Source organism: Phyllopteryx taeniolatus, chromosome 8 (genome assembly GCF_024500385.1).
Source record: "Phyllopteryx taeniolatus isolate TA_2022b chromosome 8, UOR_Ptae_1.2, whole genome shotgun sequence".
In the NCBI taxonomy this organism is placed as follows: Eukaryota; Metazoa; Chordata; class Actinopteri; order Syngnathiformes; family Syngnathidae; genus Phyllopteryx; species Phyllopteryx taeniolatus.
In genome coordinates this window covers 30,105,280-30,130,029 of record NC_084509.1, presented here as the reverse complement: position 1 = coordinate 30,130,029, position 24,750 = coordinate 30,105,280, and the positions used below count along the sequence as shown (strand labels likewise).

Below are 24,750 nucleotides of genomic sequence, written 5' to 3'. Positions count from 1 at the left end.
CGGATAATATGAGTGGTAGCATAAAGCCCACAACAACCTCCAAAGTACTTAAAGGTGAACTCCAAGATCAAGGTACATCAGTGTCAGATCGCACCATCCATCGTTGCCTGAGCCAAAGTGGACTTCATGGAAGATGACCAAGTAGAACAACACTGTTGAAAATCCTAAAAAAGGGAGACTAGAATTTCCCAAACTTCATGTTGACATGCCACAAAGACCCTGGGAGAATGTCCTATGGACAGACTGGACAAAACTGCAACATTTTGCCAAGGCACATCAGCTCTGTGTTCACAGAAGTGAAAATGAAGAATACCTAGAAAAGAACTCTGTCCCTACTGTGAAAGATGGAGGAGGCTCTGTTATGTTCCGAGGCTGCTTTTTTTGCATCTGGCACAGGGTGTCTTTAATCTGTGTAGGATACAATGAAATCTCAAGACTATCAAGGTATTCTAAAGAGAATCGTCTGATATAAGTACTTTTTTTCTGCCATATGCACCCATATTACTGTACAGTACAAAATTGTTTTGTAGTTTTGGGGTTTTTTTGTGGTCTAAAACGCCCAGAACAAAGATATTGTAAATAATTATTAAAAAAAAAAAAAAAAAAAAAAAAAAAAGCTTGAAAAGGTTTGAAAGTTTCACATTTTATCCTAACTTACCACGCAGATGTGCTTCGTCATGGTGACATTGTTGACTTACAGTACTCATCATAGGAGAGTCACTTTCCTGAGTCACGATAAATGAGTGTGCTTCCTTGTTCCAAATCTGTTGCTGTAGTTGAATGGCTTGACAAATAAATATATAAATAAAAAATAACTGTACCAAAAATAGCATCCAGACTCCAGTGGTGTCTTTTGTGTTCCTCAGAGTTAACACCACAGCCATGCCGCTCTCTCTCTCTCTCTCTCTCTCTCTCTCTCTCTTTGCCAGTGCTCTATGCACAATAGATAACTGATATAACCATTACACCATGGCCGCCACGTCAGTGCCCCAAATTCAACATGGCCGCCACGTAGGCATGGGAGGCACGTCTTTTGGAATTGACTCTAGTCATATTGGATATCTGTGACCTGGAAATACCTCAGTCCCATTGTCTGTCTGCATTGCGCCACAGTGCCAGTAAACAACCATAGCCAATTCTGGAACTAACAGAATTTGTCAACGGTAGTCTAAGTGACGAAAGGAGACAATTTTTGGAGACAATGTTCGGTTCTGACAGTCCGTTTTATCGAGGTTCCACTGTATACCACTGAACTCCAACTTTGAGAGGCAATTCTTGCATCATCCAATGAGATAAAGGCAGAAAAAGTAATTTTGTAAAAAAAATAGTTATCTTAATGCCTTTTATTCAATAAAAGTCAATAGTTTTTGATCAAAAAAGAAAAAAATTACATTGACTGATTAGAAAACGAAGCATATCCCTCATTTGAAACAAAATGTCTAAATGTCTTTTTTTTTCCACTTTTGTGTGTCGCAAGCACCTTTGCACATATAGTCCTCCTCATTGAGAAAATCAACCTGTGCCGCTAAATACATACTATTTTTGTAATCAAATGGTTTCTCTTATAGTCTCAAGGTGCGTTTTCCTGATATATAGTCCATCGGGATTGGTTTTATATTCCTGAAGGCTTACATTTACAATGGGTTCAATGTGGTTCTTTTCCAATATTTCTACAAGAAGAAAATTCACGAAGAGGTGGTTGAATGACAATCTTTGTTATTCTCTGTTACAGGTTATTGGTCGCATGTGTAAGATCATCGACAAGACCTGCTTGTCACCAACACCAACACTGGAGCAGCACCTTATGTGGGATGACATTGCCATTTTGGCGCGCTATATGCTAATGCTTTCTTTCAACAACTCTTTGGACGTTGCTGCCCATCTGCCGTACCTTTTCCATGTTGTGACCCTGCTGGTAGCCACTGGGCCACTGTCCCTCAGGGCCTCTACTCATGGCTTAGTTATTAACATCATTCATTCCCTCTGCACTTGCTCGCAGCTCAACTTCAGTGGTAAGGACTTAATCTCATCATTTTGTCACAGACAATGTTAATTTGAATGATATAGATATAAAAAGACTTACATTTTGAGAAAACATTATAAATAAATATTTATTTTATTATTTCAGAGGAGACAAAACAGGTTCTGCGTTTAAGCCTGACAGAGTTCTCCTTGCCCAAGTTTTACCTGCTCTTTGGAATCAGCAAAGTCAAGTCAGCAGCTGTTATCGCCTTCCGCTCCAGCTACAGAGACCGCTCCTTCTCCCCGGGGTCATACGAAAGAGAGACTTTTGCTCTTTCCTCCCTAGAGACTGTCACAGAGGCCTTACTAGAAATCATGGAGGTTAGTCATTTTAGAAAGATTGTCTTTATGCATTTTTTTTAATGATCACATTGCTGTTTCATGTGTTTTGCATATTTTTTTATAGGCTTGTATGAGGGACATCCCAGCCTGTAAGTGGTTGGACCAGTGGACAGAGCTTGCACAGAAGTATGGACGTTGTTTATTATTATTATTATAATAACGAGGGGCAGTCAAAAAGTAATGAACCCAGTATAATTTAACCTAGTAATAATGGTTTGTATTTTAAATACTTGTTTAAAGGTTTATTCATTCATTCATCTTCCGTACCGCTTATCCTCACTAGGGTCAGCATGCTGGAGCCTATCCCAGCTGACTTTGGGTGAGAGGCAGGGTACACCCTGAACTGGTCGCCAGCCAATCGCAGGGGACATACAGACCCTTTCCAAAAAAACTTTTAAATCATGGAAAAGTTTATTTCCATAATTCCATTCAAAAAGTTAAACTTTCATACATTATAGATTCAGGGCCCACAATTTAAACAATTTCAAGTATTTGTTTATTTTTACATAATTTGAGCTTCTAGCTCATAAAATCCACAAAATCAGGAATTCAAAAAATTAGAATACTGTGAAGAAGTCAGCCTAAATTTTGTAGACTATAAATATTTTAAACTGAGTGTCACACCCAAATCAGCTACGAAACTCAAACCACCTGCACAGGTTTCCCCAGGTGTCATTAAATTGCTTCTGTTTGGTTCAATTGTCTCAGTTGGGTTCAATATGGGGAAGACTGCAGACTTGACAACTGGCCAGAAGACCATCATTGAATACCCTCCATAGGATGAGTAAGACACAAAAGTTCATAGCTAAGGAGACTGGCTGTTTACAGAGTGCTATGTCCAAGAATATCAATGGAAAGTCTAGTGGAAGGACAAAATGTGGCAGGTGAAGATGCACCAGCAAAAGAGATGACTGTGGGCTTCAGCGGATTATCAAACAGAAGATTCAAGAATCTAGCAGAGATCCAGAAAGAGTGGAATGAGGCGGGAGTCACAGCTTCAAAAACCACCACATTTAGAGGCATCCAGGAGATGGGTTACAACTGTCGGGTTCCTTGGGTCAAGCCACTTCTGAGCCTGAGCCGAAATAGGAAGCGTCTCAACTGGGCCAGGGAGAAGGACTGGACTGTTGGCCTTCCCTTTCCTCAGCCAGTTCATTCAGCTCTTCCCGGGGATCCCGAGGCCGCTTGTATCCGGAATCTTCTACTTTCGGTCACGACCCACAACTCGTGACCATAGACAGCCCTACAACATCCACAGCTTTTAGAAACTCCGAGCGAATCTCATCCACCCCTATGGCCTTGCCACCGAGGTGCTTTTTAACCCCCTCGGTGACCTCAACCCCAGAGATAGGAGAGCCCACCTGAGAGACCCCAGATTATGCTTCCTCATGGGAAGGGGGTGTCGGTGGAGTTGAGGAGGTCTTCGAAGTATTCTCCCCACCGACTCAGAACATCCCGAGTCAAGGTCAGCAGCGCCCCATCCCCACTATACACAGTGTTGATGGTGCATTGCTTTCCCCTCCCGAGACGCCGGATGGTAGACCAGAATTTCCTCGAAGCCGTCCGGAATTCGTTCTCCATGGCCTCACTGAACTCCTCCCACGTCCGGGTTTTGCCTCAGCAACCACTAAAGCTGCATTCCGCTTGGCCAGCCGGTACCCATCAGCTGCCTCAGGAGTCCCACAGGCCAAAAAGGCCCGATAGGACTCCTTCTTCAGCTTGAGCGCATCCCTCACCGCTGGTGTCCACCAACGGGTTCGGGGATTGCCGCCACGACAGCCACTGACCACCTTATGGCCACAGCTCCGGTCGGCCGCCTCAGCAATGGAGGCCACTCTGGCTCGATGTCCCCTGCCTCACCGGGACGTGGGCGAAGTTCTGCCGGAGGTGGGAGTTGAAACTCTCTCTGACCGGGGATTCAGCCAGACATTCCCAGCTGACCCTCACGATACGTTTGGGCCTGCCAGGTCGAACCGGGATCTTCCCCCACCATTGGAGCCAACTCACCACCAGGTGGTGATCAGTTGACAGCTGTTGGATGCCTGTCAGAAGCAATGAGCTGTGATTGAATTTCTTGCTTTAAAAGGGAATTCAACACCAAACATTTTCAAAAGGTCACAAAATTTGTATGGAGAAGCTGCATTAGGCTACAACTCAGTCAAAAAGTGGGTGTCCAGGTGAGGAATGAGCCTGCTCTGAGTGACGACCTCCAGGACAAGGAAAGCACCTCATGAAGTCATCAGTTCCTTTGGCTGGACAATCACGACCCATCCTCCATACTCACTTAATCTGGCAACATCAGATTTATCACCTTTGTGAACCTTTAAAAGAAGGACTTAGAGGTCAGCACTTCCTAACTATAAACAAGTTCCGCAAGCTCTAAAATAATGGTTAAAACTGTAGCCCGCTGACTCTTACAAGGCTGGCATACATTGCCCTTGTTCATCGATGAACAGTCAGTGTTGAGAAAAGGGAGAATATCTTGAAAAGTAGCAAAGAAAGCCCCACTTTTTGGTCTGTATTTCTATGTGTATTGCCTTCCTATTACAATAAATAAAGCTGGAGGAAAATTGGACTCATTACTTTTTGACTGCCCCTCATATATTGCAACCAAGTTTTGTCTAATGCTAATGTTGTCCGTGACCAGGTTTGCATTCCAGTACAACCCATCTCTCCAGCCCAGAGCCCTTGTGGTGTTTGGTTGTATCAGTAAGCGGGTCAGCCATGGTCAGATCAAGCAGATAATCCGAATCCTCAGCAAGGCCAGCCCTCTCCTCAGCATAGACCGGGTAAGAAGGAATACTGACTCGTCACTGAATCTGTATTATTTGGCTTTGAACGCTATAACACAGTTTCTAAGGCCTCCTATTCATTCTGTATTTTTCACATCCTTTAGGGTCTTGAGAGCTGTCTTAAGGGGCCTGACAATTACAACAGCCAAGTATTGATCGAGGCAACTGTCATTGCACTGACCAAACTGCAGCCTTTACTCAGCAAGGTATGGCTTCTCGTATTTTTCACACTTCACTTTAATCTTACGCGTTATTTTATAACAGTGGTTCCCAAAGATTTTTTTGCGGGGGATCCCCCTTTGGATATGAAAATTTGGGAGGCCTGCAACCCCACCCCTACGTTACATGATTTACAAATTACAAAAAATATTTTATTATTATAATTTTTTAAATTCATGTTTGCCAGAGTCTGATGGAAATTCAAGTCTAAGGGTTCTATATTTGTAAACTGTGCAACGTATGCCGGACCGCATGTTCATATTTGTGGCAGCCCGAGGCTCGCTGCATGTGTTTACCTATTTGGCAGACCGGTCTGTGCCAAGCTTGGCGTTGTCAGTGCAGCTGGAGGGTGTCCTTTGGCTTCCGTCCGGATCATGCAATGTTTTCATGAATGAGGGCTCTATTTTCAGTGATGCATCTTAATTTTCGTGTAAGACTTACTGTGTGTTAGCAGACCCATCAGTGCCAAGCTGGGCGGTGTCAGCGCAGAGCGAGTGTGCCCTTGGAGATGCCCTAAGTGGAGTGACATTATTATGTCAGAAAGTCCATCTAAACTTAGACCTCCTAATACCGCCACTAAATTGTGGCGGGGTAATCTAACGTGACTTTGGTGAATCTGATCGGTGTACATGAAGGCAGAAAGACACGGAAGTTCCTCGGACATGTGTGGTGGAGGACAGATTTATCTCAACAGTGGGCATTCAAACAAAGTTTTTCTACGTTTCTTTCACGGGATTGGCCAGAGAAGAGTCTTGACGAAACTCCACTATAATTTTCAAGATGGGTTTCATTTGTTTTCTGCTGGAAATCACCAGCAGAGGGCAGCGATGGACCATTTTAGATTTGACAAACAGCCCCCTCAGCCTTGATTGTATGCACGCACACAGCAGTGTTTGCGGGCCAAAAATGGCGGCACATATCGGCTGATCGGACAGGCTGACGCATTTTTACACTTAGAGAGATAAGTATATGTATAGTATTCATAGAGTATTCATAGAGTATGCATTGTTCTAGTTAGCACAATTGTGTTTGTGTCAGAAATGTGTATGACTGAGATCTTGTATGACGAGGATCACGGTCCCCATGTCAACAGCCAGGAAACAACACGAAGCGTCATGACTGACGTGAATTCCGGTGAGTTCGTGTCTCTCACAGCGCATTATATAGCTAAATGCATGATTATTTTTAAATCAAAACCCATTCCTAAATGTTGTTTTATCTGAATTGTACAATGAAAACACTTTCAGATGTCTGAGGTGTGACAAAAAACAAAAAAAAATACAAGCATCGAAGTCACTGTTTCGTATTCTGTGAGACACGACCAAAAAACGTAACTATGTTTCACTGCACATAACTAAAAAACTGAAAAAGGTAGGATCAACCTTTTTCTTCCTGCTGAAAGAAGAGCGTCCATCCTCTAATTTGTTGTATTTCGGATGGCGGCATGGTGGACGACTGGTTAGCACTTCTGCCTCTGTGGAGTTTGCATGTTCTCCCCATGCCTCCGGCTCCATATTCTTCCCACATGCATGGTAGGTTAATTGAAGGCTCTAAATTGCCCGTAGGTGTGAATGGTTGCTTGTTTATATGTGCCCCGCGATTGGCTGGTGACCAGTTCAGGGAGTACCCCGCCTCTCGCCCGAAGATAGCTGGGATAGGCTCCAGCATAACCCCGACCCTAGTGAGGATAAGTGGTGTAGAAAATGGATGGATGGATATTTGGGATGTACATAATCAGAGAACACAGTATCCTGTAGGCCTTGAAAGATTGGTCAAAATCCTCAAAAATGTCTGGTACTCAGGGGTTGTCTTTTCTGAAAATGGCTGGCACTGAATGAATTAATCATTGTAGAAATCAATTCATTGAATGCATTATTATTTGTATCATTATTATTATAAGTTTTTTTAAATCCACTTACTTGCCGGCTTGCTGCTACGGGGGTCGGGGTTGTGAGGAAATGAACAATCGTCAAAATGGATATAAATCAATTAGATCTGTGGACACATTTCAGTCACTAGCGAGTTTACACCACCTCATTCTTTATTTAATAAGGGAATACTGCTAACGTTCAATGCTCCAGCTTTGCTCGGGTTGCTGAGACCTCTTCCGCATAGAGAGAGAGCGTGGTGTGAAAGTGTTTGCCCCCTTCCTGAGTTCTTATTTTTTTGCATGTTGCTCACACTTAAATGTTTCCCATCATCAAAGAAATTTAAATATTAGTCAAACACAATACAGGTCAACACAAAATGCTGTTTTTAAATGGTTTTTATTAAGAAGAAGAAAATCCAAACCTACATGGCCCTGTGTGGAAAAAATGATTGCCCTTCCTGAGTTCTTATTTTTTTGCATGTTGCTTCACACTTAAATGTTTCCCATCAAAAAAAAAATTAAATATTAGACAAACACAACACAGGTCAACACAAAATGCAGTTTTTAAATGTTTTTTATTATTAAGGGCCATCCTTGTGTGAAAAAGTGATTGCCCAGGCCCAATAAAATATAACTGTGATTTATCGTGTCCAGAGGTGGGTAGAGTCGCCAAATATTGTACTCAAGAGTACTGTTACATTAGAATATGTCTGAAGTAAAAGTAAAAAGTAGTCATCCAAATATTTACTTAAGAGTGAGAAAGTACTCAATGAAAAAAATACTTGTGAGTAACTTCAGATTATTTATTTAGTTTTAGATCAGAGCATGAACATCAAATAAAATTAAAAAAAAATATATATATGGGAGTTGACACCTGCCACCATTTAAATTTTTGACTGCCCAAAAACCAACAACACATACATTGGGCCCTACAGAAACATTATTTGCTTTATTCGCTTAAATGACTTCATGAAGAAGTTGTTTGATGAACAGACTTAGTGACTGTGTGTGCTTGTTCGACACCATAGGGATCGTGCTAATTTTGCCATATCCACTGCCAGAACAACAATCGAAACATCTGCAACTTAGCACAAGGTGTTTTCTCAAGTTAGAAGTGGGCTGAAATGTCCAAGTTTGGGCAGTCACAATTTAAGAGCTACATGACCAAGCTGTTGTTTTTTGGAGTCTGTAAAATAAACAGTCGCGCGGCTGTTTTTTTCCCCCAAAAGGAGTCATTTTGATTGGCTCGCGAAGGCTATGTGCGCGGTCATGTGACTGCGTTGTGGCGTCTGATTGGTGAACAATTAGTCATTTTGATTGGTTCGCGAAGGCTACGTACGCGGTCATGTAACTGCCTTGTGTCGTCTTGGTGAATTGGAGTCAAATGACATTCGGGATCCCGTTTGATTGGCGCAATGGGCACCCTATGCGTAAGTCGAAGATGGAGTCTAATAATAGACGCGCACACGCAAGAATGAATTATTAAAAGTAGTGAAGGGCATGTCGATCATTGTCATGGAGTAAAAGTATTGATCCTTCTTCACATAAATACTCAAGTAAAAGTAAAAAGTATGGTGCATTTAAAGTACTCTGACAAGTACACTTTATGGAAAATGTTACTTGGGTAAATGTAACGGAGACATCTTGGTGATCCTCAAGACTTTTGGGAAAATACTCTGTGGTCAGACGCGACAAAAGTTGAACTTTTTGGAAGGTGTGTATCCCATTACATCTGGCGTAAAAGTAACACCGTATTTCAGAAAAAGAACATCATACCAACAGTAAAATTTCGTGGTGGTAGTGTGGTGGTCTAGGGCTGGCATGAACGATCGTGCATGGTAGGAGATGGATTCATGAGGTGGACATATTTAAGTTGGCCGCGGTTTACCACAAGCTCATCCTGTAATTCATGATATTGTCTTTTGGCACACTGGCCAAGTGAATGTTCGTCATGCACGGACCACTCTCTCCATGCATGCAAGACCGTCATTGTGCCTCACTTAAAGGAATCAAAGAATTAAGCGCTTCGATTGACGGCGAATAAAGTCGGCAGTGCTTCCGCCCACGGGCGCAGACAGCCGCTTTGGTTAAATACGCTGCTGCGCACGTCTGTGAGAATACGACAACCAGGTCGAACCCGCCCCCTCGCTGAGATACGCCACGTGCCGGATTTGCACTCGTCTGGAAAGTAGAGCCGTAGTATTGTAGTGTTCACACTGTATTGATCAGAATTGTTTATTCTACTGAAAGCTCGTAATTGGTGGTAATGCAGTTATGCAAAAAAACAACTAACAAAAAAAGAAACATCCTCTCCAATGTTGAAAACATGAATGACTATATAGACAGAGTCCTTTGTGTCACGCCATTTATAGACCACATTGTGCACATGTACGAGGGGGAAACCCCAAGTTTGATTTACTTAAAACTCCTATGTAGACCCACACAATCTCCTCATTTAACACTGACTTTTACCCCACTCAAATATAAATAATTTTAAAGAGTTAATGTGCAGTGGTTCTGCTAGTAACTTTTTACGGTCTATCTCTGCGTTACTGTCTTAGCTTTGTAATTTGACACAATTACTGATGATTCATTCATGTATCTTTTCCAGGCTTGCTCGAAACAATTGCACGCTTTATGGTGTCAGCAACTTCAACTTCGTCCTCCCTCTCTCCATTTTGTGTCTGACCACAGGAGTCTCCTATGCATAAAGCTCTGTTTTGGGTGGCAGTAGCTGTGCTGCAGTTGGATGAAGTAAACCTATACTCTGCTGGAACTGCTTTGCTGGAGCAGAACCTCCACACTCTCGACACAATGCGTGTCTTCAATGACAAGGTAAAAATAATAGTATTAACAAATGCACTACACTTAGAAGTTTCAGTTTTGTTTTGCTGCTATGTTGGGTGTAAGTGTGGGGCAGCTGTGACTTAGTTGGTTGAGCTGGTTCGAATCCCGGCTCCGACTGTGCTGTCCTTGGGCAAGATACTGAACCCCAAATTGCTCCCATTGGGCCTGGCAGCCTCTTGCCTGGCAGCAGCCGCACATTTGTGTATGATGATGTGAATGTTATGGTTGATTAATTTCTGAATTGTCATAGAATTCCAGTGAGCCAGCTCAAATTTAGTTGTCAAAAGGTTAACTACTTAGTCCTCATTCCTGTTCAAAATGGTTAAACCCCACTGAAGTTGAAAAAAGCCCCATTATAACACTTCATGATGCTGGATGGTCTCCTCTCGTTTTTATTACGGGTGGTCTATAAATTCATTAAGCACTCTATATCATTTTTTGTCTCCTTCAGAGTCCAGAAGAGGTGTTCATGGAGATCAGGCGTCCTTTGGAATGGCACTGTAAGCAGATGGATCACTTTGTGGGCCTCAACTTCAGTGCCAACTTCAACTTTGCACTTGTTGGCCACCTACTCAAAGGTAAAGAATCCCGCTGAGTGAATATCATTAGGAAGAGATTTGAGTAGCTGGATTTACAAAGCAGGTCTAAGTGCCCAATCAGTGCCTAAAAGCTCCAAAAGTATTGTAACAGTGAGACAATTCCTTTTACTGAAAACTGAAAATGTTTTTCCATCAAACAATGAATGTCAAATGATGAATATGAGACCAGAGCTTGTTAGCTTTGATTTCCATCTGGATCTGATGCACAACTTAGAAGATAGGACTGTTTGTTTTTCATGTGAGAAAAAGTATTGGAGGCGGCACGGTGAACGACTGGTTAGAGCGTCTGCCTCACAGTTCTGAGGACCACGGTTCAATCCCCGGGCCCGCCTGTGTGCAGTTTGCATGCTCTCCCCATGCCTGCGCGGGTTTTCTCCGGGCACTCCGGTTTCCTCCCACATCCCAAAAACATGCATGGTAGGTTAATTGACGACTCTAAATTGCCCGTATGTGTGAATGTGAGTGCGACTGGTTGTTTGTTTGTATGTGCCCTGCGATTGGCTCGCAACCAGTTCAGGGTGTACCCCGCCTCCTGCCCGATGATAGCTGGGATAGGCTCCAGCACGCCCACGACCCTAGTGAGGAGAAGCGGCTCAGAAAATGGATGGATGAATAAAAATTAACAAATTAAAATCAAGTGTAAATGGGGAACTATTGGGCCTTTATTCTGATTGGCTGACCGAGAACACATAAAAAAATATCAGAATCTTAAACATGAAGTGGCTTTTCACAAGAAGAAAATATAAACGCTGAATCGGGCAGGTTTTGTTAATTAGGTGCATCCCACCTGAGCCACAACTGTCCTAAGCCAGGGGTTGGCAACCAAAAATAATCAGAGAGCCGTTTCTCATGAAAGAAAACACCAGTGCCACTTTTGACATCTAAAATGAAGATAACATTGCATTCAGCATTTAAAATATTTTTTACATGCTATGTATATAAAAAATAAAAAAATAAAGTATGTTGCATTTATAAAATCAATGAACTCCTGCTTTAGTGGAGAGATTCTTATCAGGGTCTGGTCCAGATAAGTGGGGATGTTTTTCTGCCGGGGTGTCTACCAGAACACCACTTGAGGCCAGGCTGTCCCCACCCGTCATTTAAGATCATGATGGCCAGTACAACCGGTGTACATCCATTCTATCTGTTTACTGTGCAGTCAGATTGATGTACACTGTATCAAAATTGAATTATGTCGCTTGAACCATGAAGTGTAAATCAAGCCTAAGACTTTTCTTTCAAAGTGAGGGTGACATCTCATTGGTGTGGATTAAAGTAATAAAAAATGTCAGGCGTTTAACATTTAACTTAAAACAGAATTAGTCAAATTTATTAGAGTGAGGGAATTTTTCAAAAGATTGGGACTTTGTAATTAAACCTTATGACTTATAGAAGCTAGATGTCATTAATGCTCTAATAAGCCTTTATTACTCCCCCAATCGGGCCATTCCGGGACAATATACAAATGCCTGAAGCTCACCTTTAGTTTAGTGTCATTGTGTCAAAGTTATTAAAATTGTATGTAATTAAGTTAAACATGGCTTGTGTGTAATAGAACACACATTGAATGGCCTAAACAGTTGAACACTTTTTGTTAATGTGTCTTCAGGTTACAGACATCCATCAGCCACCACAGTAGCAAGAACCGTGAGAATCCTGCACACACTGCTGGCTCTCATCAGCAAGCACCTAAAATGTGACAAGTTTGAAGTCAACACCCAGAGTGTGGCTTATTTGGCTGGTGCGTAAAAACTCGGTAGCTTTTGGATTTACCTTCTTTTTATCAAAAGTCATAATGTGGTTGTTCTTTGCAGCACTGCTTACTGTTTCTGAGGAGGTTCGAAGTCGCTGCAGCCTCAAACACAGGAAGTCGCTACTGATTTCAGACCTCTCAATGGACCCTGTACCAATGGAGACTTACTCCAGTCTCATCAGTGATCCCAGCTGCAGGTAAGCTGATGTATACGGTGTAAACTGAAACTTGTTGTCAAATAAGCAGATTGGATTATTATTATTATGGATATATTAATGAGATGTGGTTTACTTATTTCAGAATTTAAAAACAATTTTAAATCCTAAAATTTGACTTGTATAGTTTTCAAAGCATCCTGTAAATGACACAAAGCCCGATGCTGCTTTGGAGCAGAGCACTAAATAAACAGTATCATCTGCATAGAGTTAAATGTTTGCTTATGAACATTGTCCACGACATTATTGATATAAATTGTGAACAATAAGAGTCCCAAAACTGAACCCTCTGGCCTTCCACCTGCACACACACATTTTAATAAATGATGTCGAACTTGTTCACAATCATGCTGAATATAATCTAACTGATAATATAACTTTCATCTCGCCAGTCCATATGATATTCTACCATAATTTTTTTGTTTGTTTTTGTTTTGCAAAAGTAAAGATGAGTCTTTGTTCTTTTTGATCAGCAGTGGTTTTTGCCTTGGAACTCTGCCATGGATGCCATTTTTGCCCAGTCTCTTCCTTATTGTTGTGCCATGTACACTGACCTGAACTGAGGCCTGCAGTTCTTTAGAAGTTGTCCTGAGTTCCTTTGTGGCCTCCTGGATGAGTCATTGGTAATCTTTGTAGGCCGGCCACTCCTGGGAAGGTTCACTACTTTTCCAGAATTTCTCCGAGGTTAATGGCACTCCTTGTGGTTTGCTGGAAACCTAAAGCTTTAGAAATGGCTTTTGTAACCCTTTCCAGACTGATAGATGTCAATTACTTTATTTCTCAACTATCCTGGAATTTCTTTGGATCATGTCATTTTGTTTCAGCTTTTTTAGATCTTTTGTCAGACTTGATTTTGTCAGACCGGTTCTGATTGAGTGATTTTTTTGATTGAACAGGTCTGGAGGTAATCAGGCTTGGGTGTGATAAGTGAAAGTTGTGATTAGCCGCAATTTATTAATGATTTAACAAGGGGGGTAATTAGTTTTTCACACAGGGCCAGGTAATTAAAAATTTTCCTAATAAATGAAATCACCATTTTAAAATAGGATTTTAAGTTTACTTGGGTTATATTTGTCTAAAATATACATTTTTCTGATGATCTTAAACATTAAAGTTTGGAAGCTATGCAAACTATAGAGTGTAAATTGTTACTTTGTTTTAAGTTGAGCAAACACCATGTTTTACAGTGTGGGTAGTGAGACTCATGATGCGGTGACGGTGTGTCCAATTTCCACTGAGAGACACGTAAGGCCAGAGTTGTGTGGTCCCAGCGCTTCTCAGCCTTACAAACGTACTGCAAAACATGTACCGTAATTTATCGTGTATAATGCGCATTTTTCCCCCAAACAAATTGTTAAAAGTCAATAGTGCGCATTATACATAGTTATAGGGGCAAATGGAAAAAACTTTCACATTTTATAAATGTATGCCGCCATCTAGTGGTTATGAAAAAGCTGTACACTTTCATTCCAAAATGCCACCGCCACCTAGTGGTTATAAAAAAAAGTGTAGCCTACACTTTTATTCCAATATGACAGGGACTGCATATATGTACAGTTGTGCACATAAGTTTACATACCCTGGCAGAATTTGTGAAATATTTATTTTATTTTATTTTATTTTTTTAAATATGACTGACAACAACCATTCTAAATTTCCATCCATCCATCTTCTACCGCTTATCAGACGTCGGGTCGCGGGGGCAGTAGCTTCAGCAGGGACGCCCAGACTTCCCTTTCCCCAGCCACTTCATCCATCTCTTCCGGGGGGATCCCGAGGCGTTCCCAGGACAGCCGAAGGATGTAGTCTCTCCAGCGTTTCCTGGGTCGTCCCCGGGGTCTCCTCCCGGTGGGACGTGCCTGGAACACCTCACCAGGGAGGCGTCCGGGAGGCATCCGAATCAGATGCCCCACCCACCTCATCTGGCTCCTCTCGATGTGAAGGAGTAACGGCTCTACTCTGAGATCCTCCCGGATGACCGAGCTTCTCACCCTATCTCTAAGGGAGAGCCCGGACACCCTGCGGAGGAAACTCATTTCAGCCGCTTGTATCCGGGATCTCGTTCTTTCGGTCACAACGCTGCACCGATCCGCCTGTCGATCTCCCGTTCCATTCTTCCCTCACTCGTGAACAAGACCCCAAGATACTTGAACTCCTCCACCTGGGGCAGGATCTCATCCCCGACCTGCAGAGGGCACGCCACCCTTTTCCGACTGAGGACCATGGTCTCAGATTTGGAGGTGCTGATTCTCATCCCAGCCGCTTCACACTCGGCTGCGAACTGCTCCAATGAGAGTTGGAGGTCACGGCTTGATGAAGCCAACAGAACCACATCATCTGCAAAAAGCAGAGATGCAATACTGAGGCCACCAAACCGGACCCCCTCTACGCCTCGGCTGCGCCTAGAAATTCTGTCCATAAAAATTATGAACAGAATCGGTGACAAAGGGCAGCCTTGGCGGAGTCCAATCCTCACCGGAAACGAGTCCGATTTACTGCCGGATATGCGGACCAAACTCTGACACCGGTCGTACAGGTACCGGACAGCCCGTCATTCTACATTTCTTTATGGTTATGTTTTGTTTCATGATAATGCTTTTCTGAAATGCTTGACCATTTAATTTGAATCCCCTTCAAAATAAAATGAAATGTGTTTCGCCTGGTCTTTCATGTTTTCTTTAAAGAATTGTACCCATCTTACAAATTTTGCCTGGGTAATAAAACATATGAGCACAGCTGTGTGTTATCTTCTTTACTAAATAAAGTAGGGCTGTGAATTTCTAAATAAGAGCAAGTAAATAAAAAAAGGATTGTGTTCAAATAAAGTGCTTAATAATATTGCAGAATAATTATTTGGAAAAAAAAAAACTAACAAAATACTTAGTTTTGAATTTATGGGTCGAAGCAAAATCATGCATTGTAAAAATGCATTATACATGGGTAGAAAGGTTTTCCAGAATTTTTAGGTCAACTTTGGGGGTGCGCATTATACACGAGAAATTACGGTAACTATACAGGTATAGTGTTTTATGTGAGAAGCAGATGGCATGAACTCCATGTTGGGCTCGTAATATTTGTCTGCCTTGCCGACTTGCCAATCCGACTTCAGGATGAGGGGCTGACTAAAAAAGTGGGGTGGACAGATCGATGTCATGTTATTATGAATCTGAGTAGATACCAATTCTATTTGCAAACTGAAAACTACCCTTTTCATTAGCACCTTCTTGCCCGATGACGCAGGGGACCGAGGGGGGGCTGAACATGCTTGCCCTTTGGCAGTTCACCAGAAGGTGCTCTTTTTTCTGAAAGGAGAGCGCTCTGTACAGGTGGTGGAGATTGACTAAAGTGAAAAAAGATGGCGACTTTCAACCACCATGACTTATATAGTGAGACTGTGTTAATGGAACATTAAAAAATACACTTGCAAAAGTGTGATCACAAATTTTTACTCGCACACACTGAAATAAGGGTTGCATATGCAACAATTTTGGTTGCAGTCTCGAGCCCTAGCTTGAAGTATTAACTCGGCTTTGTTTGAGGCTCCTATCCATTGACAACATACGCATGTGCTTGCTTACTTTGCTAATTGTCTGAGCCAACTTCTGAAGAAAAGCACCATTAAACAATATCAACATTGTAAATACGTTCTAATTCCGTAATTTCACACAGACATTTGGTTATTAGCTTTTATGTCAACTAGCTGTGATCACATCTGGCCTTTTTATTTCGCTTCCTCACAGAACGCTGCGAGAAACTCAACCATGGACATCCCCTCAGGTTTCAGAGCGCTACCTTTCAGCTCATCATTACCCCACAGCGGGTCAGATCAGCCCACGTACACGCAAGTCAATGAGCCTGGACATGGGTCAGCCTTCACAAGCTACTACAAAGAAGCTTTTGGGTACAACTTAATCCCATCACACCATGATCATTCAATCCATGTATTCTATATGATAAATACATTTTCTGTGGTTGCATGTTTTGTAGGCACCAGGAAGAGCTTTGATCATCTCATATCAGACTCCAAAGCACCAAAGAGATCCGAGATGGAATCAGGCATGACGACACCGCCTAAAATGAGGCGGGTTGCCGAAAATGATTATGAGATGGGTAGGTCTGGTCAGAGAGCTTTTCCTTTATGTTGTTGCACAGATGGTTTGCTGACATATTTCATGTGATTCATAAATTCAGAGACACAAAGAATTGGAAACTCCCACCTTCGCAAAGTGTCTGTCTCTGAGTCCAATGTTCTGCTGGATGAGGAGGTGCTAACTGACCCTAAAATCCAGGCTCTCCTTCTCACTGTGCTGGTGAGGAAGCACACTGTGTTATACTAGTTATGCAGTGTTTGTTACATGGTCTTTGGCTTACTGTTCCTTCTTCTCATTTTTACCAGGCCACTCAGGTCAAATACACCACAGATGACTTTGATCAGCGAATTCTTTACGAATACTTGGCTGAAGCTAGCGTTGTCTTCCCAAAGGTTTTTCCAGTCGTGTAAGTAGCCAACCTACACCCTTATGGTCCATGTTCACCTGCATCTAGTTTAGACTTTCTCTGCACCACCATGTGACAGGCTAAGTATACAAAGCGTCAGGAAGTATGTCAAAAAAATTCAGGCGCTGGTGTCACAAAAGAAAAAAACTACACTTTATTCAATTCAAAGTAATCCCTCGGAGTCTGTCACACTTTCCAAGCCTCCTCTGCAATGTCTTCATGAACTCCAGGAAGTATTCTACCGGAATCCTCGCAACTCCGTCGTCACAGCCATCTTGATGTCGTCCACGTCTTCAAAACGGGTCCCCTTTAAGCGGGCACCAAGTGTAAGCGTAGCTAAGCTGGTTTCAAGCATACCGATGGTGGGCATCTTCCAGGTGTGCAGCGGCAGGGCTTAGGTGGAGCGTACCGAAAGCAGGCATCTTCTGGAAAATAATGACTTATGAACAATTCAAGATACGAACAGCCTTCAGACACGTAACTTGTTTGGAAGTAAGGTAGTGTCTGTATTCCATCCATCCAATTCCTAGACTGCTTATTAGGGCTGGGCGAGGACTGATACCAGGTTTTGGTATTGTGCCGATACCAGCCATATTTCTAGTTATCGGGTACACATAAAGGCTGCCGAAACCAGCCACCGACACTTATGGCAAATAAATCTGACATCACGTAAGTCCTACTCGCCAGCAGTTGGCGGTATTCTGTGGCAGTTGGACACAGTGGCGAATCATAATGTGAGTCAGAAAAAAAGAAAGAAAGCTATTCGGTCACAATTATCTGTCTTTGTGTTTAATTTAAATTTTGTGGATCAAAAGTAGTGGAAACAGTGAATACTTGAGTGAATACTCATACTAGTATTGGTCTGAAAAAATTGATATCGAACATCCCTACTGCTTATCCTCATCAGGGTTGCGGGAGTGAGTGCTGGAGCCTATTCCAGTGGACTTGGGGCGAGAGGCGGGTTCACACTGAACTGGACGCCAGCCAAACGCAAGGCATTTGAAAGAACACCATCGCAAAAGGTTACATGAAGAATGTGATAGGCTTTGAGACAAATACCATTACTATCACATAGTTGTCAACTGGATCTTTTTTTGTTTTTGGACATTTTTGAACAGTGGGACCCTTTGGACTTGTTTTTTTGTTCAGGAAAAGTTCAGAAGGAAATGAAGTTGACAAGTAAATGAGAAATCTGGGTGTCTGATCATTATCAAACATCTAGTGTGTGATGAAGGTCACCAGCTGAAAACATATTTTGTGTATGTGTCCTTTTCAGTCACAACTTGCTGGACTCAAAGATCAACACTGTGCTGTCCATGTGCCAGGACACTAACCTTTTGAACCCTGTACATGGCATCGTTCAGAGTGTTGTGTATCATGAGGAGTCTCCACCACAGTACCAGCCCTCCTATTTACAAAGTAAGATTTATGGCTGGCTTTTTTTTTTATTTATACATTTTAAAACTGTATGACCCTCCACAGACTCTTAATAATCTTCCCCACGCTCCTATTGAACTTTACCGTATTCTTATAAACACTTTCTATACTCTTAAACACCTTTTAAACTCTTAAACATACAGTAATGCATAGTAGTACGGTACACAGTGCATTTTATTCCTTTTGTGTTTTAATGACTTTTTCTTTTTTGTTTTAATGCTTTAGACAAGGAGGAAGTGTTTCTTTTTCCACAAAGAAAATGCAGCATACACTCAAAGACCCACAATATGGCGAATTATGTATCATATGAAAAACAAAATATGCACAATGCACTGGATCCGCAATAGGTGAACCACGATAAAGCGAGGGAACACTGTAGTTTGATTCGAACTCCATTACCCCAACCCTTATCCATCACTTCCTCCCATACATTGTCTTTGCTGATCTCCTTTCATTCAACAGGCTTTGGCTTTAATGGACTTTGGAGGTTTGCTGGTCCTTTCTCAAAGGTAAGAGGGAATCTTATTATAATGTATGTTAATTTGACTTAAAGTACCATGTACTGTACTTAGTTTCGCTTGCTTGTCAAAACAAATGAATTATTGAGGATGCATTTAAAACAGGGACAGGGACATAGAGTCAATCTGGAAAAACCTAACATTGAAAATGTTATTTTATTTTTAAGATCTTAAACGGGAACTAAGCCCAAAACATTTTCTGCAAGAATTTGTTGTACGTGACCCCACTAGTCTAAACACGATATTCTGATTAATATTGCGTTTGTGGAATTAGAATTATTCATTTTTTATCCATCTCAGGGGGCCGCCATGTTGGACGATATTGCCCGCCACTCAGAATTAACATCACGACTGTTCTTGCACTTGCGTTGCGAACGACATGATGGTTTGAACCCAAACTTGCTAAAATGTTGTTCAAACCAACAAGTCACGAACCCGTAGATATGCTAGTTATCGCAGCATATATGGGGAGTCAGCTACCTGTTTTCCAAGCTTGGTCTCGTGACGTGCGCAATGCAAGCGTGAGAGCAGTTGTGACGTATAACGTAGTCTTGAAAAATTAAAAAAAGAGTGTAGTTCCCCTTGAACTTGATAAAGTGATTAATAGGCTTCCTGGACTGGAGGCACTGTCCAGCTAGAAAATCCTTAGTCCCGTTAACAAAGTCCTCTCCTCTCACGCATCTCCACCCCACAGCAAACCCAAATTCCAGACTATGCCGAGCTGATCGTCAAGTTCCTGGAGGCATTGATTGACAGCTACCTGCCAGCAGCTGAGGAGGAGCGAGGGGAGGAACAGCTACGGACGCCCACTTCCCCTTATCCCCCCACCAGCCAGAGCCAGCTCAGTATCACTGCCAACCTCAACCTGTCTAACTCCATGACCTCACTGGCCACCTCGCAGCACTCACCAGGTATACGCACGCTAATGCTATATATCAAACATAGATCTGGTGTTTTACAGTGAAACATTGAGCATAAAGACACCCAGTGCAAGAACAGACTTTAAACTAATGAATATATAGTGCTGTGAAAAAGCATTTTCTCCCTTCATGATTGATGATTTTTTTTGGGGGGGGGGGGGGGGGGGCGCTATTTATCAAGTCTGCAAAGACAGTATCAAAACCAAAAATTTACATCTTTGATATCAAAGAACGAAAATTAGTCGCCCAAACCTATCTGGCTCTATGTGAAAAAAATAATTGCCCCTTGAACCTAATAAGTGGTTGGCCACCGTTAGTCAAGGTCCTGAAGTGGCAAAGAAGGCCCAGACCATCACACTGCCACATGCTTCACTGTTGGCATAATGCTCTTTATCAAATGCTGCTATTTTTACCCCAAATGTATCAGGCCACACACCTATGAAAAAGTTCAACAGTTATCATTGTTGGTTATTTTGTGACCTCCTGGATGAGTCGTCATTGCACTCTTCGAGTAATTTTGGTTGGCCTTCCACTTTCGAGAAGGTTCACTACACAGTTTTCGCCCCTTTGTGGATAATGACTCTGACTGTGGTTTGTTGGAGTCTCAAACGCCTGACGATAGTTTTGTAACCATTTCCAGATTGCTAAATTTAGATCACTATTGTTTCTCATTTCTTCTTGAATTTCTTTGGATTGCGGCATGTGTTTTGTTTTGGGGTTTTTGAGCTTGTGTAACCTACTTGACATCTGACAGGTACTATTTAAGTGATTTCCCGATTGAACAAATCTGACAGTAATATAGGCTTGGGTGTGGCCAGTGAATTTTAACTCGGCTCTCCCAAAAAATCACAGTTAACTCATGATTTAAGGGGTGGGCAAAAATATATTAGTGTGCTTAAATATGCAAAGAAATCAGGAAGAGGGCAACTACTTTTGACTCCTAAGTATTGGTCCTTACGAAGCTCCTGACATGTAGTTTCGAGGTTACCAATGCACAATGAATTTGTCACTGCTGCACTTACTGTTTTTCAATTGAATGTTTTATTTTTATGGCCTACAAGTTTTTTTTCATAGGTTTTTCTCTTCGCAAATATTTACTGTAATTATGACTTTGCTTCTGCGTAGGTTAGTGATAGACTAAGGCGTGTTTCGACTGAGTTATTTCACTGCTGTATGAACGGAACGCCTTCATAAACTGAGTAATAACAAATTGGGCCATTTTCAGAAAAAACTCTAGAAACACCAGTATGTAATAGTAGATCACTATTTAATAGTAGATCAGTTGGCCCTATACTGTGTCTTAATATTTTACTAGATATAACTTTATTCATGGATGCACGGTGACCGACTGGTTAGCACATCTGCCTAACAGTTCTGAGGACCGGGGTTCAAACCCAGGCCTTGCCTGTGTGGAGTTTGCATGTTCTCCCCGTGTCTGCGTGGGGGTACCCTGGTTTCTTCCCAAAATCCCCAAAACATGCGTGGTAGGTTGATTGAAGACTCTAAATTGCCCGTAGGTGTGAATGGCTGTTTGTTTATATGTGGCCTACCAGTGGCTGGCGACCAGTTTAGGGTGTACCCTGCCTCTCGCCCGAAGATAGCTGGGATATGCTCCAGCACGCCCGCGACCCTTGTGAGGATAAGCGGTGTAGAAAATGCATGGATGGATGGACTTCATTCATCTGCTGTCATGCAAAGGCACTGGTAATTGTAATCCCTCTCTGTCTGTAGGTGTGGATAAGGAGAATGTCCAGTTGTCCCCCAGCTCAGCTCTGTCCAGCGGGGGTCGCACTCGCCACGGCTCCGCCAGCCAAGTCCAGAAGCAACGCAGCTCCGGCAGCTTCAAGAGAACCAGCATCAAAAAGATCGTGTGATCGGCCGTCGAACCCCCCGTCGGCGCCTCCCCCTCCTTCTCTCAACCTCCGACCCATCCGCCAAGCCTGGCCTCATGCTGCATATAACTTTTTACGCCACCTTTTTACTGTTTGAAATCCACCTTCATCATAGTTGCTTTTGAAGGACAAGTGAGGTAATATTGGCTCAACTATTGTGCTGCTTGAGATTATTAATACGATTCCAGTTTGCACCGTAAAAGGCTTCACGGGATGTTTCTTGCCCTCCCAAAAGTGTGTCCTTTGGCCTCCCATCAATGAAATGGCGACATGGACCGAACGTATTCTGTAATAAAGGACCTGGTCAGACGCCGAAGTCATGTACATGTTTTGCAGAGACTAAAACAACTAGACCTGATATTAAGGAAGATGTTGACGTTTTCTCCATGGTGTGCCTTTGTCAGGATTGTCTGTGTGTACAATTTGTAAATGTCAGACCTCGGTGTGGGCAAAGAACAGGTACTAATTACGGAGGTGTAACGTTGCCATCACAACTGCCCTCCAGTGATCGTCAGATATACAATCACCCATATACCCTATTGCCTGAAAGTATTTAATCCTGTACAGCTAAGTAGTGCTACACAAATGATGTTCATGGGGAACACAACTTTGTAAATATCTCTGAGCTAAGTGTTTATCTTGCCTTTTTTGTGTGTGATCTGTTTTTTTGGGGTTTTTTCAGCAATGTACACTTGATTTGTTTACACAGTGACAACGAAAAAGGTTTTAGGCAATAATCAACTTCTTATTGTTGTCATCCTAGGGTTACAATTGGCCTTCTTCACAAACTCTGTTATCCTTCAAACTAACTTGTCATCATAAAGCTGCCTCAATTGCTTCCATTTCTTTGCCCATACCTTGTAATTATGATAAATTTGTGAAGTCAAGCTTGCAGTGGTCGTAATGTTAAAATGGTTAGATTTCTCTATAGACACAACTGTGTGAACTGGATCATTTTTAAAATTAGTTTCTAATCTTATAAAGTAATGGCAGTATCTTGTCCTGAGTTAACATGCCTGAGGAATATTCTTATTCAGCCGGGTCATTTCACTCTCGATCGCAACTGGACTGTTTCGCCTCTTATCCGAGCAGGCTTCATTCAGTTCATGCAACAAGGATTAGTGAGATCACACTAGCCAGTGTTTGTGTGGGAAAAGTGAACTACTTATGCTCCAACTTGAATGCGTGCCCCACACCACGTATGGAATAATTCTTTTGGAATGCAAAAAAGGGGGATAGCTGTTAAGCCACCTGAGCGAAAGGCCATTGTCAGTCCAGAGTCCACCCATCCATTTTCCGTACCGCTTATCCTAACTAGGGTCGTGGGTGTGCTGGAGCCTATCCCAGCTATCTCCGGGCGAGAGGCGGGGTACACCCTGAACTGCTCGCCAGCCAATCGCAGGGCACGCAGAAACAGACAACCATTTGCACTCACATTCACACCTACGGGCAATTTAGTCTTAAATTAAGCTACCATGCATGTTTTTGGGAGGAAACCGGAGTACCCGGAGAAAACCCACGCAGGCACGAGGAGAACATGCAAACTCCAAACTGGCGAGGCCAGATTTGAACCTGGATCCTCAGAACTGTGAGGCAGATGTGCTAACCAGTCGCTCGCTGTGCCGCCTCCACCAGTGTCGTTTGGTGGAAACTCCCTCATTGAGTTGTAAGGTGGCTGGAACGAGGGTAAAACTGATGAGAAATGTCTTTCATCTACTAAGACAAACAGTGCGATCGATTCAATTCCCTAAGAAAGTCCTGGGTTAACATAATTTCGAAATGGTGTGTAAATTTGAATCAAGTGTTTTTCATTTAATTATTGTTACTCTGTGGACCAAATGCCTACAAACTTCATCTCCACAATGTATGAAAGATTTTTCTTTGACCTGGCATGAACAAACAATGGCACGGTCATCTCTTTTCTCATCATCATCATAACATATGAACACATTGATCTCATTTGCTTGCAGCGGTCCCCAAAAAGTTCTCAAATTCTGGATTGCTCCTTAATCGAAAAAACGGCCTGGACAGTTTTGAAAACATGGTTTTGTTTGAGCCACATGTAACCAGATCGTTTCCAGTTTTAGCTTTGTATGACTGGGAATGGAAAAGATGTGTCCGTAACCTCTTAACCAAGTGGTTAACTTGCACTAATTTAAAAATGCTCATGGGTTTGTAAAGAAAATCTAAAAATGTGGCATGTTTTATTTGTTATGCAAAATTTGTCAGTAGTGTACTATGCGGTATGTGTGACAGCTGTAAATACTTTGTGTACAATTTGAGATGGTATATTTACTACACTGTATATACGTGATATTGTATCATTTTGTTTTTGTAAAGCAGTTAGGTTCTGTATAATATACAAATTGAGCTATTCCAGTGTTAGTAATAAAATGTTTTGCTCTCCATAGATTGAGCTTTTGAATTTCCATTTGTGCTCATAAGTTAGTTTCATTTGCCTCTCCAAGTTTTTGTAACAGTAATGTATGACAGCCTTGTGCATTGTAGGTAGAGTTAGACGGATTTACACTCAACACACTCCACTGCAAGTGAAGTGATGTCACCGGATTGAAAAATTACAGTGGACAAATACATGTGGACAAAATATCTGGTACCCTTTTGTTTATGGAAGAAAAACAATAGCTTTCGATCACGTAATCATTTTTTCGCCATGGTGTAGGTCACGCTTGATAAGCTAGAATTGAAAGGGAAAGACTAGTAGACAGAATTGTTTTTCTTAGTTTCGTCTGTATAATGTCAACTATCCATCCATCCATTTTCTGAGCCGCTTCTCCTCACTAGGGTCGAGGGAGCTGGAGCCTATCCC

The 24,750-nt window shown here is 42.2% G+C and overlaps 1 protein-coding gene across 13 annotated transcripts in view; it reads left to right on the top strand.

Annotated features, from left to right (window-relative positions):
* LOC133482727 (neurofibromin) overlaps nt 1–24,335 on the top strand; it is a 158,772-nt gene extending 134,437 nt beyond the window's left edge. For 11 of the 13 annotated variants that reach the window (XM_061783160.1, XM_061783166.1, XM_061783158.1 and 8 more), the window contains 17 exons: nt 1,733–2,012; nt 2,129–2,343; nt 2,429–2,490; nt 5,012–5,153; nt 5,261–5,362; nt 9,940–10,080; nt 10,544–10,670; nt 12,301–12,432; nt 12,506–12,641; nt 16,400–16,560; nt 16,647–16,769; nt 16,851–16,969; nt 17,056–17,156; nt 18,433–18,575; nt 19,056–19,102; nt 19,806–20,022; nt 21,763–24,335. In XM_061783160.1, the coding sequence (XP_061639144.1) occupies nt 1,733–2,012; nt 2,129–2,343; nt 2,429–2,490; nt 5,012–5,153; nt 5,261–5,362; nt 9,940–10,080; nt 10,544–10,670; nt 12,301–12,432; nt 12,506–12,641; nt 16,400–16,560; nt 16,647–16,769; nt 16,851–16,969; nt 17,056–17,156; nt 18,433–18,575; nt 19,056–19,102; nt 19,806–20,022; nt 21,763–21,905 (2,391 nt within the window). In that variant the 3' untranslated portion in view covers nt 21,906–24,335. Of the gene's footprint in view, nt 1–1,732; nt 2,013–2,128; nt 2,344–2,428; nt 2,491–5,011; nt 5,154–5,260; nt 5,363–6,413; nt 6,510–9,856; nt 10,081–10,543; nt 10,671–12,300; nt 12,433–12,505; nt 12,642–16,399; nt 16,561–16,646; nt 16,770–16,850; nt 16,970–17,055; nt 17,157–18,432; nt 18,576–19,055; nt 19,103–19,805; nt 20,023–21,762 lie in introns of those variants that run through there. The other 2 variants (XR_009789894.1, XR_009789895.1) reach the window with 2 other exon arrangements.
* Nucleotides 24,336–24,750: the final 415 nt, after the last annotated feature.